The 20427-nt window shown below is 41.5% G+C and overlaps 1 protein-coding gene across 2 annotated transcripts in view; it reads left to right on the top strand.

Moving 5' to 3' along the window:
- ecd (ecdysoneless cell cycle regulator) overlaps window positions 1–20427 on the top strand; it is a 790101-nt gene that overhangs the window by 761342 nt on the left and 8332 nt on the right. For both annotated transcript variants that reach the window (XM_070104760.1, XM_070104761.1), the window contains 2 exons: window positions 10859–11060; window positions 17330–17713. In XM_070104760.1, coding sequence (XP_069960861.1) covers window positions 10859–11060; window positions 17330–17713 — 586 coding nt within the window. The remainder of the gene's footprint in view (window positions 1–10858; window positions 11061–17329; window positions 17714–20427) is intronic.

Here is a 20427-nt window from a genome sequence, read left to right as displayed (position 1 = left end):
GCACCGAAAACACTGTAATAATACGAAATATTCCGAGTGTATGCTTGAATGTTACCGCGGAGGCTAGCTGGTAAACAATGGGACGGGCGGCACATGTGAGGCTGGCTGAGGGCCCACATTGGACGCGTCTCGGACGAAGTTCGCTGAGCGGGTTTTTGTCTACTATGCGGGGCAAAATTTCAGCGAACAAAGCGTTCGCTATGCGGATTGTTCGCTATGCAAGGCGTTCGCTATGCGGGGGTCCACTGTATATATATATTTTTTTTTTTTTTTTTTTTTCAACAAGTCGGCCGTCTCCCACCGAGGCAGGGTGACCCAAAAAAGAAAGAAAATCCCCAAAAAGAAAATACTTTCATCATCATTCAACACTTTCACCACACTCGCACATTATCACTGTTTTTGCAGAGGTGCTCAGAATACAACAGTCTAGAAGCATAAACATATAAAGATACACAACATATCCCTCCAAACTGCCAATATCCCAAACCCCTCCTTTAAAGTGCAGGCATTGTACTTCCCATTTCCAGGACTCAAGTCCGACTATATGAAAATAACCGGTTTCCCTGAATCCCTTCACTAAATATTACCCTGCTCACACTCCAACAGATCGTCAGGTCCCAAGTACCATTCGTCTCCATTCACTCCTATCTAACACGCTCACGCACGCTTGCTGGAAGTCCAAGCCCCTTACCCACAAAACCTCCTTTACCCCCTCTCTCCAACCCTTTCGAGGACGACCCCTACCCCGCCTTCCTTCCCCTATAGATTTATATGCTTTCCATGTCATTCTACTGTGATCCATTCTCTCTAAATGACCAAACCACCTCAACAACCCCTCTTCTGCCCTCTGACTAATACTTTTATTAACTCCACACCTTCTCCTAATTTCCACACTCCGAATTTTCTGCATAATATTTACACCACACATTGCCCTTAAACAGGACATCTCCGCTGCCTCCAACCGTCTCCTCGCTGCTGCATTTACCACCCAAGCTTCACACCCATATAAGAGTGTTGGTACTACTATACTTTCATACATTCCCTTCTTTGCCTCCATAGATAACGTTTTTTGACTCCACATATACCTCAACGCACCACTCACCTTTTTTCCCTCATCAATTCTATGATTAACCTCATCCTTCATAAATCCATCCGCCGACACGTCAACTCCCAAGTATCTGAAAACATTCACTTCTTCCATACTCCTCCTCCCCAATTTGATATCCAATTTTTCTTTATCTAAATCATTTGACACCCTCATCACCTTACTCTTTTCTATGTTCACTTTCAACTTTCTACCTTTACACACATTCCCAAACTCATCCACTAACCTTTGCAATTTTTCTTTAGAATCTCCCATAAGCACAGTATCATCAGCAAAAAGTAACTGTGTCAATTCCCATTTTGAATTTGATTCCCCATAATTTAATCCCACCCCTCTCCCAAACACCCTAGCATTTACTTCCTTTACAACCCCATCTATAAATATATTAAACAACCATGGTGACATTACACATCCCTGTCTAAGACCTACTTTTACCGGGAAGTAGTCTCCCTCTCTTCTACACACCCTAACCTGAGCCTCACTATCCTCATAAAAACTCTTTACAGCATTTAATAACTTACCACCTATTCCATATACTTGCAACATCTGCCACATTGCTCCTCTATCCACTCTATCATATGCCTTTTCTAAATCCATAAATGCAATAAAAACTTCCCTATCTTTATCTAAATACTGTTCACATATATGCTTCAATGTAAACACCTGATCTACACATCCCCTACCCACTCTAAAACCTCCTTGCTCATCCGCAATCCTACATTCTGTCTTACCTCTAATTCTTTCAATTATAACCCTACCGTACACTTTTCCTGGTATACTCAGTAAGCTTATTCCTCTATAATTTTTACAGTCTCTTTTGTCCCCTTTCCCTTTATATAAAGGGACTATACATGCTCTCTGCCAATCCCTAGGTACCTTCCCCTCTTTCATACATTTATTAAACAAAAGTACCAACCACTCCAACACTATATCCCCCCCTGCTTTTAACATTTCTGTCATGATCCCATCAGCAACCGCCCAGGGAGGTACTACCGTCCTGCCAAGTGAGTGTACAACGAAAGCCTGTAATTGTTTTACATGATGGTAGGATTGCTGGTGTCTTTTGTCTGTCTCATAAACATGCAAGATTTCAGGTATGTCTTGCTACTTCTACTTGCATATAGGTCACACTACACATACATGTACAAGCATATATATACACACACACACCCCTCTGGGTTTTCTTCTATTTTCTTTCTAGTTCTTGTTCTTGTTTATTTCCTCTTACCTCCATGGGGAAGTGGAACAGAATTCTTCCTCCGTAAGCCATGCGTGTTGTAAGAGGCGACTAAAATGCCGGGAGCAAGGGGCTAGTAACCTCTTTTCCTGTATATATTACTAAATGTAAAAGGAGAAACTTTCGTTTTCCTTTTGGGCCACCCTGCCTTGGTGGGATACAGCCGGTGTGTTGAAAGAAAGAAAGAATATATATATGTCTTTCTTTCTTTCTTTCAACACACCGGCCGTATCCCACCGAGGCGGGGTGGCCCAAAAGAAAAAACCAAAGTTTCTCCTTTCAAATTTAGCAACATATACAGGAGAAGGGGTTACTAGCCCCTTGCTCCCGGCATTTTAGTCGCCTCTTACAACACGCATGGCCTACAGAGGAAGAATTCTGTTCCGTTTCCCCATGGAGATAAGAGGAAATAAACAAGAACAAGAACTAGAAAGAAAATAGAAGAAAACCCAGAGGGGTATGTATATATACGCTTGTACATGTTTATGTAGTGTGACCTGAGTGTAAGTAGAAGTAGCAAGACGTACCTGAAATTTTGCATGTTCATGAGACAGAAAAAAGGACACCAGCAATCCTACCATCATGTAAAACAATTACAGGCTTTCGTTTTACACTCACTTGGCAGGACGGTAGTACCTCCCTGGGCAGTTGCTGTCTACCAACCTACTACCTATATATATATATATATATATATATATATATATATATATATATATATATATATATATATATATATATATATATATATATATATATATATATATATATATATATATATATGTGTGTGTGTGTGTGTGTCACTCCGAATAGGTAAAACTGGTCAATTAACAAGAACTCATTTAAAATTAAGTCTTTCAAAAATTTTCTCTTATACATATAAGATATATTTTTTCATTTATGTTAATGTAAAACTTAATAATTTTGTACCTTAAGAACCTTAGAAAACTTACCTAACCTTATTATAACAAATGCAATTTAATTTAGCCAAATCCAACTAAATATATTTTAGATAAGTTTACAATAATTTAATAAACAAATACAATGAAATATTTTTTTTTGTTAGGTTCAGAATGATTTTTGTGAAGTTACTTCATACACAAATTTTTGCTTGCCTTGTTCGGCAAGAAGAGCATTGGTTATTAAGCCAAAATCGCAAGTTTTACCCATTCGGCGCGACATATATCTTCGTCTTTCAACAAACCAGTCGTATCCCACCTAGGCAGGGTGGCCCAAAAAGAAAAAGAAAAGTTTCTCTTATTAATTTTAGTAATGTATACAGGAGAAGGGAGTTACTAGCCTTTTGCTCCCAGCATTTTAGTCGCTTCTCACAGCACGCATGGCTTATGGAGGAAGAATAATTTTCCGCTTCCCCACGAAGATCGAGAAAAACAAGAACTATTAAGAAAATAGAAGAAAACTCAGATGGTATATTAATACATGTATATATGCATGAACATGATTGTGTAGTGTGACCTAATAGTAAGTAGATGTAGCAAGATATATCTGTTATCGTGTATGTTTATGAGACAAAAAAGACACCAGCAATCCTACCCCTCATGTAATATTTACAGTTTCCATTTTGCACTTACTCAGCCAGATAAGCCCCCTTTTGGAGGTCCTAAAATTCTGTTACGAATAAATGTCAACGGGTTAAGGGTGAAGTAGGTTCATATTTCTGAATAGTTGGGGGTGTATAAAATTAGAAAAAAGTGATTATTTTTATATCTATTTTTTTTACAAGGCTGAATTTACAAGCTAAGAGCTGTTATCCAACCTCAACTCATTTCAAAGCCCAGCTCTACCAAAGGTATACTACCACCCCCAGGATGCCACCCATAACAGTCATCTTATACCTACTTACTGCTAGGTGAACAGGGGCAGCAGGTACTGGGAGAAAAGGCATGCCTTACATGCTGGAAAATATGGTAAGTAAGTAAGTAAGTTAATTCGGGTATACACAAATACAGTTACATAGAATTATCATACATAGCAGCATATGTGTAGAGAACCTGGGATAACCCAAAAAAGTCAGACAGAGTGACTTATTTCCATTGGTGTCCAACCACCACTAATCTGGCATCATTGGGACCAGTAGGGTGCTGGATTAGTGACTTTGCCAGATCACAGAGTGACTAGGTCGGGACACACTTAACCCAACATCTAACCACCTCATCCTACCTTTAAAATACCTTGTAAATCAGTACAAGCTAACCAACTTGACTTACACAAGAAAGTTCATCGCTTCAGCTTCCAAAGTGAAGAACTGAAATCTACAGCTAAGCACATTTACATGTCTTGAGGTGAAGGGCTGTCAGGATTGCCATCTTCATCTTGAAAGGTGACTGAGGTATCAGGAACTGATGATGACAGTCAGAAGCGTCACTAGAGTTGGTGTCACCCGGGGCAGAACCTCTGGTGTCACCCGAGGCAGCATCTTTGGTGTCTTTCTTTCTTTCAACACACTGGCCGTGTCCCATCAAGGCAGGGTGACCCAAAAGGAAAAACGAAAGTTTCTCCTTTTACATTTAGTAATATATACAGGAGAAGAGGTTACTAGCCCCCTCGCTCCCGGCATTTTAGTCGCCTCTTACAACACGCATGGCGTACGGAGGAAGAATTCTGTTCCACTTCCCCATGGAGATAAGAGGAAATAAACAAGAACAAGAACTAGAAAGAAAATAGAAGAAAACCCAGAGGGGTGTGTGTATATGTGCTTGTACATGTATGTGTAGTGTGACCTAAGTGTAAGTAGAAGTAGCAAGACGTACCCGAAACCTTGCATGTTCATGAGACAGAAAAAAGGATACCAGCAATCCTACCATCATGTAAAACAATCACAGGCTTTCGTTTTACACTCACTTGGCAGGACGGTAGTACCTCCCTGGGTGGTTGCTGTCTACCAACCTACTAGCACAGGACGGTAGTACCTCCCTGGGTGGTTGTTGTCTACCAACCTACTACCACAGGACGGTAGTACCTCCCTGGGTGGTTGTTGTCTACCAACCTACTACCACAGGACAGTAGTACCTCCCTGGGTGGTTGTTGTCTACCAACCTACTACCACAGGACGGTAGTACCTCCCTGGGTGGTTGCTGTCTACCAACCTACTACCACAGGACGGTAGTACCTCCCTGGGTGGTTGCTGTCTACCAACCTACTACCACAGGACGGTAGTACCTCCCTGGGTGGTTGCTGTCTACCAACCTACTACCACAGGATGGTAGTACCTCCCTGGGCAGTTGCTGTCTACCAACCTACTGCCTAGGATCTTTGGTGTCACCCCCATGAAATTCAGGAGCAGGGGGAGTGTAAACTCGAGTTATGTCACTACTACATGACCAGTGACAAATGTTTAGCAATAAGAACATTTAAGGGCCATAAACTGAACAGGAGAACACTTCTCAACTTTATTAATGATAAAATAAATAATAGTAGTAATATTGAGGAAACAAACTCAAATACCACTTTGAGTACAGGCAACAGATCCTATATTTATTCATCTTCAACAATACCAAGACAAAAAAAAAAAACCTTGAAAAGTAAAGAAAAACATTGCAATATCAGAGAAACACTCAGTGAATCTGATCTTACATTTGACCTTGAGTACAAGTAACATCTCGGTGAATCTGATCTTGCATTTCCTTGCCTTCAGTTATGCAAAATCATCTATCACATCATCAAAATCAATGATTTTCCCTATATGTGGACCCTCGAATTTCATCATCCCTTTTCTGAATGTAAAACTATACTTATTCTCTATAAAATGTATTGTTTGTTAATATTTTTGGGTGTCTGAAATGGATTAATTGAATTTGTATTATTTTTTATGGGAAATATAAACAAAAAATACATTTTATAGAGGATAACTATAGTTTTACACACAGAAAAGGGATGATGAAATTCGAGGGTCCACTGTATAATCTTATTTGTACTTTGTTAATATATACAGTGGACCCCCGACTTACGATGTCCTCAACCTATGTTAAAAGCAACTTACGATGCTTGTCAGCGTGAAAATTTGACCCCGACATACGTTGAAAAACTTGACTTGCATCATTCGTCCTGTAGCGTCCACGGGTCTGGCCTGAGCGCTTCAGCTGTGCTAGTGTGACATTGTTTACAAGCCGGGGCGGACACAGTTGCTCGCGTACATTCAACAAATTTTGTATTATTCCAGTGTTTTTAGTGCTTGTAACTGCTAAATAAGCCACCATGCGCCCAAAGAAAGCTTCTAGTGCCAACCCTGTGGTAAAAAGGGTGAAAAATACTATTGAAATACTATCATACCACGGTCAGCTGCTGTTGCACCATGGTCAGCTGCTGCTGCTGCTGTAGCACCGTCAGCTGCTGCTGCACCATGGTCAGCTGTACTACTCGAAGATGTGGAGAGACTTACTGGTGTGGCTTATCGAGAATACCGAGAAACAATTAACCCTAGAGGGTTAGCCACCCAGGATAACCCAAGAAAGTCAGTGCGTCATCGAAGACTGTCTAACTTATTTCCATTGGGGTCCTTAATCTTGTCCCCCAGGATGTGACCCACACCAGTCGACTAACACCCAGGTGAACAGGAAAAAAATACCTGGAACTAGTGCTCCTATTGGTGAATTTAAGGCCAGCAAAGGTTGGTTTGAGAGATTTAAGAATTATAGTGGTATACACAGTGTGATAAGGCATGTTCTGGAAGAAAATGCCAAACCGGACCTACATTACTCAGGAGGAAAAGGCACTCCCAGGACACAAACAGTGTCTCATCACTCATCACCACATCTTCAATAAAGGTAAGTGTCATTTATTCTTCATTTAGTACACTAGTACATGCACAATATATATTGTACATGTACAATATATATTGTGCATGTATCCTTCTTTTTGTGTGTAGGAAAATGTATATTTCATGTGGTAAAAATTTTTTTTTCATACTTTTGGATGTCTTGAACGGATTAATTTGATTTCTATTATTTCTTATGGGGAAAATTAATTCGACTTACGATAATTTCGTCTTACAATGTGCTCTCTGGAATGGATTAATATCGTAAGTCGGGGGTCCACTGTAATAGGCTATATAGAAATGAAGGATTCTTCTCTTATGTTGGTGCAGCACTGTTTTGGGCATTAGTGTCACCTTGTTTAGAGGCTCCATGGTGTCACCCCCTAAATGGTGTCACCCGGGGTGGCCCCCCCCTTCCCCACCTTACGACACCCCTAATGACAGTGGCAGCACATCTGGGTGAGCAGATGTTGAAGACACTAGATTTTCGGTTGGTGACTCCTCTGTTGTATGCTCTTGAAATACTTCTTTGAAATTACGCTAGCCAGATTAGTGATGGAACTGGATTAGTGATTGCCGGATCAGTGATGGCCAGCCTGTATAAGAAAACTATACATTGACTTTGTCAATGGTCCAAGTCGGACCGAAACGTCGTCATAAGCTTCTCTCTTTTATGTGCGGGTTATTTGTGTATCGTTCCAGTCACGGTATTGTGCCTTTTTTGTTATTTATGTATAAGAAAACATGCCCGGGGTTTCCACCTGTGCTGGGGATTGAACTATGGACACTCGGTATGTGAGTTAGGGTGTGCTACCAACTGAGCCACTGCTTATGACTGGTCTTAGATGATTTGCTGTTGTAGATTCTGTGATGCATCACTGCTCTGTTTTACCCTTTTTTTATTTTCTAGAGTTTACAATAAGGTATCATTGCTTGCTGCAGATTTAGCTTGAGAACAATACTTTTTGATATGCTAGTGAAAAATTCTGAGCACTAAAGAGTGGCTTATTTCCTTGTCTCCTTAATCCACATGTTCAAACTTCTCTTTTTACCCTGAAGTATTGACTTTTTTGACATTCTACAATGTGTGTTTGCAATGTTTTACCCTGTAATATTGACTTTTTTGACATTCTACAATGTGTGTTTGCAATGTTTTACCCTGTAATATTGACTTTTTTGACATTCTACAATGTGTGTTTGCAATGTTTTACCCTGTAATATTGACTTTTTTGACATTCTACAATGTGTGTTTGCAATGTTTTACCCTGTAATATTGACTTTTTTGACATTCTACAATGTGTGTTTGCAATGTTTTACTCTGTAATATTGACTTTTTTGACATTCTACAATGTGTGTTTGCAATGTTTTACCCTAAAGTATTGACTTTTTTGACATTCTACAATGTGTGTTTGGTATGTTTACCCTGAAGTATTGACCTCTTGGACACACTACAATGTGTATCTGATCTGTTTTACTGTGACTTTCTACATGTAATGTGTGTTTTACCCTGCAGTATTATTGACTTTGACATTCTTTTTTTTACCAGGTTCCAATCTGTACTACTCATTGTGCAAGCTCTTATTTTCTTCCCATTGCCTTTTAATTGTAAGGATGGTTGAGTCTCATAGACCAAAAATACAGGCTTACAGCATCACACATGGACACTCGTGTATCTTACCTAAGTTTCCACTTGCTTCAGTTTAACCAGAGCTTTATGCTTATTCTTTTGCTTGGCACCTCCACTATCACTAGTATATCGCTTTTGGGCCATGGTTAATAACCAGACATGAGATGGACTGATGAAAATACAGTGGACCCCCGCATAAAGATCACCTCCCAATGCGACCAATTATGTAAGTGTATTTATATAAGTGCGTTTGTACGTGTATGTTTGGGGGTCTGAAATGGACTAATCTACTTCACAATATTCCTTATGGGAACAAATTCAGTCAGTACTGGCACCTGAACATACTTCTGGAATGAAAAAATATCGTTAACCGGGGGTCCACTGTATTCACAATAATTTGATGTACACGAGCCTTGCACACAATGCTCCCAGGAAGCAACTGCTGGGCAGTGTGGGTGTCAGTGAGGAAGTGAGGCAGTGTGGGTGTCAGTGAGGAAGGTGAGGCAGTGTGGGTGTCAGTGAGGAAGGTGAGGCAGTGTGGGTGTCAGTGAGGAAGGTGAGGCAGTGTGGGTGTCAGTGAGGAAGGTGAGGCAGTGTGGGTGTCAGTGAGGAAGGTGAGGCAGTGTGGGTGCCAGTGAGGAAGGTGAGGCAGTGTGGGTGTCAGTGAGGAAGGTGAGGCAGTGTGGGTGTCAGTGAGGAAGGTGAGGCAGTGTGAGTGTCATTGAGGAAGGTGAGGCAGTGTGGATGTCATTGGGGAAGGTAAGACTGCATGGGTGTCAGTGGGGAAAGTAAGACAGCGTGGGTGTCAGTGGGGAAAGTAAGACAGCGTGGGTGTCAGTGGGGAAAGTAAGACAGCGTGGGTGTCAGTGGGGAAAGTAAGACAGCGTGGGTGTCAGTGGGGAATATAAGACAGCGTGGGTGTCAGTGGGGAATATAAGACAGTGTGGGTGTCAGTGGGGAATATAAGACAGTGTGGGTGTCAGTGGGGAATATAAGACAGCGTGGGTGTCAGTGGGGAATATAAGACAGTGTGGGGTGTCAGTGGGGAATATAAGACAGCGTGGGTGTCAGTGGGGAATATAAGACAGCGTGGGTGTCAGTGGGGAATATAAGACAGTGTGGGTGTCAGTGGGGAATATAAGACAGCATGGGTGTCAGTGGGGAATATAAGACAGTGTGGGTGTCAGTGGGGAATATAAGACAGTGTGGGTGTCAGTGGGGAATATAAGACAGTGTGGGTGTCAGTGGGGAATATAAGACAGTGTTGGTGTCAGTGGGGAATATAAGACAGTGTGGGTGTCAGTGGGGAATATAAGACAGTGTGGGTGTCAGTGGGGAATATAAGACAGTGTGGGTGTCAGTGGGGAATATAAGACAGTGTGGGTGTCAGTGGGGAATATAAGACAGTGTGGGTGTCAGTGGGGAATATAAGACAGTGTGGGTGTCAGTAGACCCAGCTTCAATATGAGGAAAAAAATATATTTCATGTATTGCCCAGATTTTGCATATAACTTAGTTTCCACAAGCTTACTATCAAGGTTATTTCGTGTACTATGCTGTCAGTATATACATGAAGAGGTGTATGTCTCAGGTGTATACCTATACACCAAGAGTTTGCTTTAATTCTTATTTTAGGAATTAAAGTATTCTTGACTGGTGGTGAACAGGTAATATGCAGCAGATTTTAAGTAATTAGTAGATTTTAAAGTACAGTGGACCCCCGGTTAACGATATTTTTTCACTCCAGAAGTATGTTCAGGTGCCAGTACTGACCGAATTTGTTCCCATAAGAAATATTGTGAAATAGATTAGTCCATTTCAGACCCCCAAACATACACGTACAAATGCACTTACATAAATACGCTTACATAATTGGTCGCATTCGGAGGTAATCGTTATGCGGGGGTCCACTGTAATTAGTAGATTTTAAGTAATTAGTAGATTTTAAGTAATTAGTAGATTTTAAATAATTAAACATCAAAATATTATGTGCTATGCAATTTTTGCTGCTCTTTTTTGATTGCATTTACAAATTGTACTATCTAGTGTCTTTTTTTATAAGAAGTTTATTGTATTTTTTTATAGACTGAACAAAATATGAGTTTTTCTTTTAAACAGGGTGAACTAGAAGGCTCAAAGCTGTACAAAGATCTGGAGGAGCGTGCTCGCCAGTTCTTCATAACAAACATCTTGTCTGGGGCCAGCTCTGAGGATAACGATGTTCTCTCTGCTGGGGCCATCATCATCAAGCTGCTCGGAAAAGTTAATGTTGATTATGAGTTTTACAAGGAAAGGGCAACAAGGCTTGTTCCCCCAGATGGTAAGTTCACTCTTTGATATTCTGAATACAATACTGTGCAGTATATGCACATTAAGAGATGCATATCTTGTAGCATAGATACACTGACTTGTGGTGTACAAGCAAAATGCATCTGGTAATAATGTTGGTAGAATGACTGACGGTGTGTTAGGTAAAAGAACTCATGTACAAGTAATGTGACATTTTTATTGTGGCAAGGTTTCGCTCTCCAGGAACTTTGTCAAGCTGTTACATAATGGCTTGACAAAGCTCCTGGAGAATGAAACATTGCCAAAATATAATGCCACATTAGCTGCATGTGTGTCCTTTTACCTTACAAAATGCATTTTTTTTTTTAACCTAGAGTATGCTCAGTTGATAGGCTTAAAACCAGACAAACAATACACAAATAACCCCACTCAGGTGAGAAAGAAGCTTTTTTGCATATTAATTAATACATCGGCTGTTTCCCACAAGGCAGGGTGGCCCAAAAAACAAAAACTTTCATCATTATTCATTGCATCACTGTCTTGCCAGAGGTGTGCTTACACTACAATTATAAAACTGCAACATTAACACTCCTCCTTCAGAGTGCAGACACTGTACTTCCCATCTTCAGGATTCTTGTCCAGCCTACCAGTTTTCCCTGAATCCCTTCATAAATGTTACCTTGCTCACACTCCAACAGCATGTCAAGTCTCCACTGAGTCCTATCTAACATGTTCACTTATGCTTGCTAGAGGTCCAGGCCCCTTGCACACAAGACCTCCTTTACCCCCTCCCTCCAACCTAGCCTAGGCTGACCCCTGCCCCGCCTTCCCTCCACTATACTGTTCCATTCCAACCTCTCTACATGTTCGAACCACCTCAACAACCCCTCCTCAGCCCTCTGGATAATACTTTTGGTAACCCTTCACATCCTCCTATTTCCAAACTACAGATTCTCTGCATTATATTCACACCCATATAAGACCATTGGTATAACTGTACTCTCATACATTCTCCTCTTTGCTTCCATGGATAATGTTCTTTGTCTCCACAGAGTCATCAGTGCACCACTCACTTTTTTCCACTCATCAGTTCAATGATTCACCTCATCTTTCATAGACCCATCTGCTGGCATGTCCATTCCCAAATATCTGAATACATTCACCTCCTCCATACTCTCTCCCTCCAATCTGATATCCAATTTTTCATTACTTAAATTTTTTATCCTCATCACTTTACTCTTTCCTATATTCACTTTTAATTTCCTTCTTTTACATACCCTACCAAACTCATCCACCAACCTTTGCAACTTCTCTTCAGAATCTCCCAAAAGCACCATGTTATCAGCAAAGAGCAACTGTGACAACTCCCACTTTGCGTTAGATTTTTAATCTAGTAACCCCACACCTCTTGCCAACACCCGAGCATTCACTTCTCTTACAACCCCATCTATAAATATATTGAACAACCGTGGTAACATCATACATTCCTGTCTAATGCCTAGTTTTTTATTTATGATGACATTTTGATCCTACTTGGACCATTAAAAAGCCATGGAATGAGAGGTTTGCTTGCAGCCGTGTTATTATGATTTCATGAGTTGATTTGTACCATTAACCAGTTAATGATCCAAGTCTGAGCAGAACAAAACATCCCACTTGGTAATTCCTGCTTCATATTTGCAAATATACAGGGTTTGAAATCAAATAAAAATGACAAAGTTAGTTATGTCAGTGGGCTCCTGACAGAAGCGAATGCCATGTTCGGAGCATTTACAGAAACACATACGAGGGATGTTTTGGACGGAGAGATAAAGATAGAAAACTACAACATGTACAGATGTGATAGAATCAATAGGTCACAGGGAGGAGTAAGAATCTATGTAAAGGATACTTTCTATTGCACAGAAGTGCTGAATTCTACAAATGATATAGTAGAAATTCTAGGCATTAAAGTTGAAAATAGGAATTTGTAATTATCCTAGTATACAAACCACCATCAGCAACTGCTGAGGAATTCACAGATCAGTTAAGTAAGATAGATAGCTATCTGGATAGGCTAGAAAGTCCTACACCAAATATTTTACTCCTTGGAGATTTTAAACTCCCTCATGTAAAATGGAAGATGGCACAACGTAATGTTATACCAGAAATATCCCCGGGAAGCACCCTGGCTCAACAGGTACATACCAGGGAAATAATGAGGTTTTGTGAAAAGTACTCTTTAAACCAACAGGTAATTGATCCCACTAGAAATAAAAATACCCTGGATTTGATTTTCACAAACAACGAGGAACTGATCAGAGACATAACAGTTTCCAAAACTATTTACTCTGATCATAACATCATAGAGGTTCAAACTAGTATTAACTCAGGGGTAGGAAACTGCATCGCTAAAGTTAGAGACGGGATGTTCAGTAAGTTTAATTTTAACAACCATAGAATTAACTGGAAAAAAAATAAACCAAGAGCTATCAGACACACCCTGGGAATCAGACATGAGCACCCTAAATCCCCACCAGTGCCTAGAGAAGCTGAATACAGAAGCATACAAAGTATGTATGAAACATGTACCATTGAGGAAACCCAGAGGAAGATCAGATATAGAGAGAGCGTAGGAGATGGTACAGAAGAAGAAAACGGGTTACTGAACTGCTTAAAAACACAAATATGCTACAACAGAGGAAAGATAGACTTAGCAGAGAGATCACTGAATTAGAGCAAAAACTTAGGATGTCATACCTCACAGAAGAAGTACAAAGGGAACAAAGGGCCATACAAGATATTGCAAGAAACCCCAAAATATTTCTATTCCTACGCAAAGTCCAAGCTAAGAACTACCTGTAAAATTGGACCACTACTGAGAGGAGACTCGTATACTGACGATGAACAGGAAATGAGTGAAATCCTAAAAGAACAATATAAGTCAGTGTTCAGCAACCCACTAAATGACAGCAAGGTAGAAAATGCAGAAATATTTTTCACTCCAGAAGAAAGTCGCACAGACCAACTAACTGACATTAGTACAAATCCCATAGATTTCGAAAAAGAAATGGAAAACATGCCCACTCATTCAGCACCTGGACCAGATTCATGGAATGCTCTATTTATAAAGAAGTGCAAAGTACCACTAGCACAAGCCCTCAGTATTCTTTGGAGAAAGAGCTTTGATCTAGGTGAAATACTGGAGGCCTTAAAGAGTGCAGACATAGCTCCTTTGCACAAGGGAGGCAGTAGAGCGCTAGCTAAAAATTACAGACCAGTAGCCCTAACCTCTCACATCATAAAAATCTTCGAAAGAGTGATGAGACGGCAGGTTACAGATTTCATGGACCAGCGCAACCAACATAACCCGAACCAGCATGGTTTTAGAGGAGGACGATCATGTGTGTCACAGCTGCTGAACCATTATGACAGAATTACGGAGGCACTGAAAGATGACCAAAACGCAGATGTGATTTACACAGATTTTGCAAAGGCGTTTGACAAATGCGATCATGGAGTGATAGCGCACAAAATGAAGGCCATGGGCATTATGGGGAAGGTAGGCAGATGGATTTTCGGTTTCCGAACACACAGAACACAAAAAAGTGGTTGTGAACAGAGCAAGATCCAGCATCAGTGAGGTCAAAAGCTCAGTGCCCCAAGGCACTGTCCTGGTACCTCTGCTGTTCCTCAGCCTCATAGCAGACATAGACAAAAACACCCAGCACACTTTTGTATCATCATTTGCAGATGACACTAAAATAAGCATGAAAGTCAGTATGGTAGAGGACACTGAAAAAGTACAGGAAGACATAAACAGGGTTTTCCAGTGGGCAGTGGAAAACAACATGACGTTCAATGGTGATAAGTTCCAGCTGCTTAGGTATGGAAAGAATGAAGAACTCAAAAGTAACACTACAGTGGACCCCCGCATAGCGACCTTAATCCGTGCAAGAGGGCTGGCTGTTATGCGAAATGTTCGCTATGCGAATGAATTTTCCCCATAAGAAATAATGGAAATCAAATTAATCCGTGCAAGACACCCAAAAGTATGAAAAAAAAATTTTTACCACATGAAATATACATTTTCCTACACACAAAGAGAAGGATACATGCACAATAATAGAGTAGTACATGCTCAATATATATTGTGCATGTACTACTCTACTAAATGAAGAATAAATGACACTTACCTTTATTGAAGATGCAGCAATGACTGATGAGACACTGTGTCCTGGGAGTGCCTTTTCCTCCTGAGTACTGTAGGTCCTATTTGGTATTTTCTTCCAGAACAGGCCTTATCACACTGTGTATGCCACTACGATTCTTAAATCTCTCAAACCAACCTTTGCTGGCTCTAAATTCACCAATATGAGCACTAGTTCCAAGCATTTTCCCTGTTCACCTGGGTGTTAGTCAACTGGTGTGGGTTGCATCCTGGGAGACAAGATTAAGGACTCCAATGGAAATAAGTTAGACAGTCTTCGATGACACTGACTTTCTTGGGTTATCCTGGGTAGCTAACCCTCTGGGGTTAATTGTTTCTTGGTATTCTCAATAAGCCACACCAACAGCGGTGGTACAGCAGCAGCAGCACCTGACGGTGGTACAGCAGCAACAGACGATGCTACAGCAGCAACAGACGATGCTACAGCAGCAGCAGACGATGCTACAGCAGCAACTGACGATGTTACAGCAGCAGCAGACGATGCTACAGCAGCAGCAGCAGCAGACGATGCTACAGCAGCAGCAGCAGCAGACGATGCTACAGCAGCAGCAGATGATGCTACAGCAGCAGCAGACGGTACTACAGTAGCAGCAGCAGCTGACGGTGGTACAGCAGCAGCAGCTGACAGTGCAGCAGCAGCTGACGGTGGTACAGCAGCAGCAGCAGCTGTACCACCAATAGTAGCAATGGTTGATTGGGGTTTATTATACACCCTGGCCAGCTCGGAGACACGCACTCCACTTTCATACTTATCAATGATCTTTTTCTTCATCTCCATAGTAATTCTCACCCTTATTGCTGTAGGGTTGGCACTAGAAGCTTTCTTGGGGCCCATGGTCACTTATTTTCCAGAAAAAAATCACCAAAAACACTGTAATAATACAAAATGTTCCGATTGTATGCTTGGATGTTACCGCGGAGGCTGGCTGGTAAACAATGCCACCCGCGGAACATGTGAGCGTGGCTCAGGCCGCACATTGGACGCGTCTCGGACGAAGGCCGCTGAGCGGGTTTTTGTCCACTATGCGGGGCAAAATTTTAGCGAACAAAGCGTCCGCTATGCGGATTGTCCGCTATGCAAGGCGTCCGTTATGCGGGGGTCCACTGTATATACAAAACTCGAGAGGGTCACCAAATAGAACGTAAGGAACACATAAAAGACCTAGGAATGATTATGTCAGCGGACCTTTCTTTTAAAGACCATAACAAGACAAAGATCACGACAGCCAGGAAGATGACTGGGTGGGTATTGAGAACTTTCAAAACAAGGGAAACATTGCCAATGTTGATACTCTTCAAATCGCTAGTGCTCCCTCACTTAGAATATTGCTCAGTGCTGACGGCCCCGTTCAAGGCAGGAGAAATATCATAGCTGGAACAAATACAGAGATCGTTTACAGCTCACATTGAGCCTGTAAAGCACCTAAACTACTGGGAACGCCTGCAAGTCTTGAATATGTACTCATTGGAGCGGAGGAGAGAGAGGTACATGATAATATATACCTGGAAGGTACTCGAGGGCTTGGTCCCAAATCTGCACACTGCCATAACAACATACTGGAGTGAGAGATATGGGAGGAAGTGTAAAATAAACCCAGTGAGGAGCAGGGGTGCCGTGGACACAATAAGGGAACACTGTATCAACATACGTGGTCCCAGACTTTTCAACATCTTACCAGAAGATATCAGAAACACTGCTGGAACAAGTGTTGAAGCCTTCAAGAGGAAACTAGACAAGTATCTTCACCAGGTGCCAGATCAACCAGGCTGTGATGGCTATGTGGGGCAGCAGGCCTCCAGCAGCAACAGCCTGGTTGACCAGGCGGGCACCAGACGAGCCTGGCCCATGGCCGGGCTCAGAGAGTAGATATACTCTCGAAATTCTTCAAAGGTATATCAAAGGTGTATGTGCAAGTTATTTGTATATTGTTCCAGTCATGGTATTGTGCTTTTTTATTCTTCAAACAAACAAACATGTTAAAAATAGTCTCAATTTTTATTTTGTGATGTAAATGTAGACGTAAGAGTGTTATTTATGTGTAAATGCCACCATACATTATGGCAGTGGTTATATCTTAATTTATTTGCAGATGATAGTTGGCTGCAGATTACGCCAGATGCTCTGGATGAATTACTTGAAGCTCAGTTTGGCAGTATGGATGTGCCTAAAGGTGCGGATGAAGCAGAAATGATGAACTCGCTCTCAGCTTTCCTTGGACACATGTCTGATCTAGAAGGTGCGGAGGTGCCAAAAGACCTGCAAGATCGAATTAGGAAGCTCTCGACACTTTCTACCGGACGAAAGAGCAGTAAAGGGAGAAAACCTTCTAGTCTTATGGTGAATCCTCAACTCCGTAAGGTCTCCGCACAATCAACTGCTTCTGACACATCTAACTTTTCTGATATGTCTTCGCTCTCCAACAAAATTGACTTTAATGCAGATTCCTTCACTGATGCAATGGCTAATATCTTGGGTAAGTTGTAAGTGATGTTTTGATGTACAATACGGAGCATCCCTAAACCAAGAAGTTAAGTTCGTGTCCTCCAGTGTATGAACCAGTTTTAACTTTGATTCTGTTTTCCTTTAGAAAGAAAATACTACAGGTTCTTCTTCACTTATGATGGTTCAACGTATGATATTTTGATTTTCCAATGGTGCAAAAGTAATTACATACTTTGGAGATGAAACTTGAGATAATTACAGGATTATACAAGAGAAGGTGTTACCAGCCCCTTTCTCTTAGCATTATAGTCGCCTCTCATGACGCGAATGGCTTATGGAGGAAGAATTCCTGTTCCACTTCCCCATGGAGATCATCTTCTTTCTAGAAATCGACTGTTTCCCACTGAGGCAGGGTAGCCTAAAAAGAAAAACAAAAGTTTTTCTCTCTAACTTTAGTAATGTATACAGGAGAAGGGGTTACTAGCCCCTTGCTCCAGGCATTTTAGTCAACTCATATGATACACATGGCTTATGGAGGAAGAATTCTGTTCTGCTTCCCCATGGAGATAAGAGGAAATAAGAACAAGAGCTAGTTAGAAAATAGAAGAAAACCTTGAGGGGTGTGTATATATATACTTGTACATGCATGTGTAGTGTGACCTAAGTGTAAGTAGAAGTAGCAAGACATACCTGAAATTTTGCATGTTTATGAGACAGAAAAGACAACAGCAATCCTGCCATCATGTAAAACAGTTAAAGGTTTTTGTCTTGACTCGACTCAAGAAATCGTAATGACATGATTGCAAACAAACCATACCGCGGGTTCAAATCCCGCCCGTGGTATGGAAAGATTTTTGTTTCACACTGACTTGGCAGGGCAGTAGTACCTCCCTGGGTAGTTGCTGATACCAACCTACTACCTAGGAGTAGTTATTTAGTTACTTTTTAATTTAGCGTATACAGTAGGGCCCCGCTTTACTGCATTCTTCTAATACAGACATGTCAAATTATGACCAAAACTCGCTATACGGCTCCCCCACCTGACTTTCTAATACAGTCACCATGCCCCACCCGGTTTGTTTACATTCTCCATGAGCACCGCGTCTCTCCATATTGTCTGGAAACTTTCCAAAATTTCAAGTCCTTTCAACCCTTTCAGGGTCCGTGCCATAGATCTACGGCTTTACGTTCAGGGTCCAAACTGTAGATTTACGCCATGAGCTCAGTTCACTCTGATAAGCTGTGAGTGGTAAATTTGGGCCTATATATGAGAGAATAGTGGGATAAGTCTGTTGAGTATACCTGGTAAAGTGTATGGTAGAGTTACTATTGAAAGAATTAAGAGTAAGACGGAAAATAGGATAGCAGATGAACAAGGAAGCTTTAGGAAAGGTAGGGGGTGTGTGGACCAGGTGTTTACAGTGAAACATGTAAGTGAACAGTATTTAGATAAGGCTAAAGAGGTTTTTGTGGCATTTACGGATTTGGAAAAGGGGTATGACAAGGTGGATAGAGGGGCAATGTGGCAGATGTTGGAGGTGTATGGTATAGGAGGTAGGTTACTGAAAGCAGTGAAGAGTTTTTACGAGGATAGTGAGGCTCAAGTTAGAGTATGTAGGAAAGAGGGAAATTATTTCCCAGTAAAAGTAGGCCTTAGACAAGGATGTGTGATGCCACCGTGGTTGTTTAATATATTTATAGATGGGGTTGTAAGAGAAGTAAATGCGAGGGTCTTGGCAAGAGGCGTGGAGTTAAAAGATAAAGAATCACACATAAAGTGGGAGTTGTCACAGTTGCTCTTTGCTGATGACACTGTGCTCTTGGGAGATTCTGAAGAGAAGTTGCAGAGATTGGTGGATGAATTTGGTAGGGTATGCAAAAGAAGAAAATTGAAAGTGAATACAGGAAAGAGTAAGGTTATGAGGATAACAAAAAGATTAGGTGATGAAAGATTGGATATCAGATTGGAGGGAGAGAGTATGGAGGAGGTGAATGTATTCAGATATTTGGGAGTGGACGTGTCAGCGGATGGGTCTATGAAAGATGAGGTGAATCATAGAATTGATGAGGGGAAAAGGGTGAGTGGTGCACTTAGGAGTCTGTGGAGACAAAGAACTTTGTCCTTGGAGGCAAAGAGGGGAATGTATGAGAGTATAGTTTTACCAACGCTCTTATATGGGTGTGAAGCATGGGTGATGAATGTTGCAGCGAGGATAAGGCTGGAGGCAGTAGAGATGTCATGTCTGAGGGCAATGTGTGGTGTGAATATAATGCAGAGAATTTGTAGTTTGGAAGTTAGGAGGAGGTGTGGGATTACCAAAACTGTTGTCCAGAGGGCTGAGGAAGGGTTGTTGAGGTGGTTCGGACATGTAGAGAGAATGGAGCGAAACAGAATGACTACAAGAGTGTATCAGTCTGTAGTGGAAGGAAGGAGGGGTATGGGTCGGCCTAGGAAAGGTTGGAGGGAGGGGGTAAAGGAGGTTTTGTGCGCGAGGGGCTTGGACTTCCAGCAGGCATGCGTGAGCGTGTTTGATAGGAGTGAATGGAGACAAATGGTTTTTAATACTTGACGTGCTGTTGGAGTGTGAGCAAAGTAACATTTATGAAGGGGTTCAGGGAAACCGGCAGGCCGGACTTGAGTCCTGGAGATGGGAAGTACAGTGCCTACACTCTGAAGGAGGGGTGTTAATGTTGCAGTTTAAAAACTGTAGTGTAAAGCACCCTTCTGGCAAGACAGTGATGGAG

Source organism: Cherax quadricarinatus, chromosome 94, assembly GCF_038502225.1.
Source record: "Cherax quadricarinatus isolate ZL_2023a chromosome 94, ASM3850222v1, whole genome shotgun sequence".
NCBI classification, from domain to species: Eukaryota; Metazoa; Arthropoda; class Malacostraca; order Decapoda; family Parastacidae; genus Cherax; species Cherax quadricarinatus.
The sequence above is the reverse complement of the archived record's forward strand: the minus strand, read 5'-3'. Positions and strand labels throughout refer to the sequence as shown.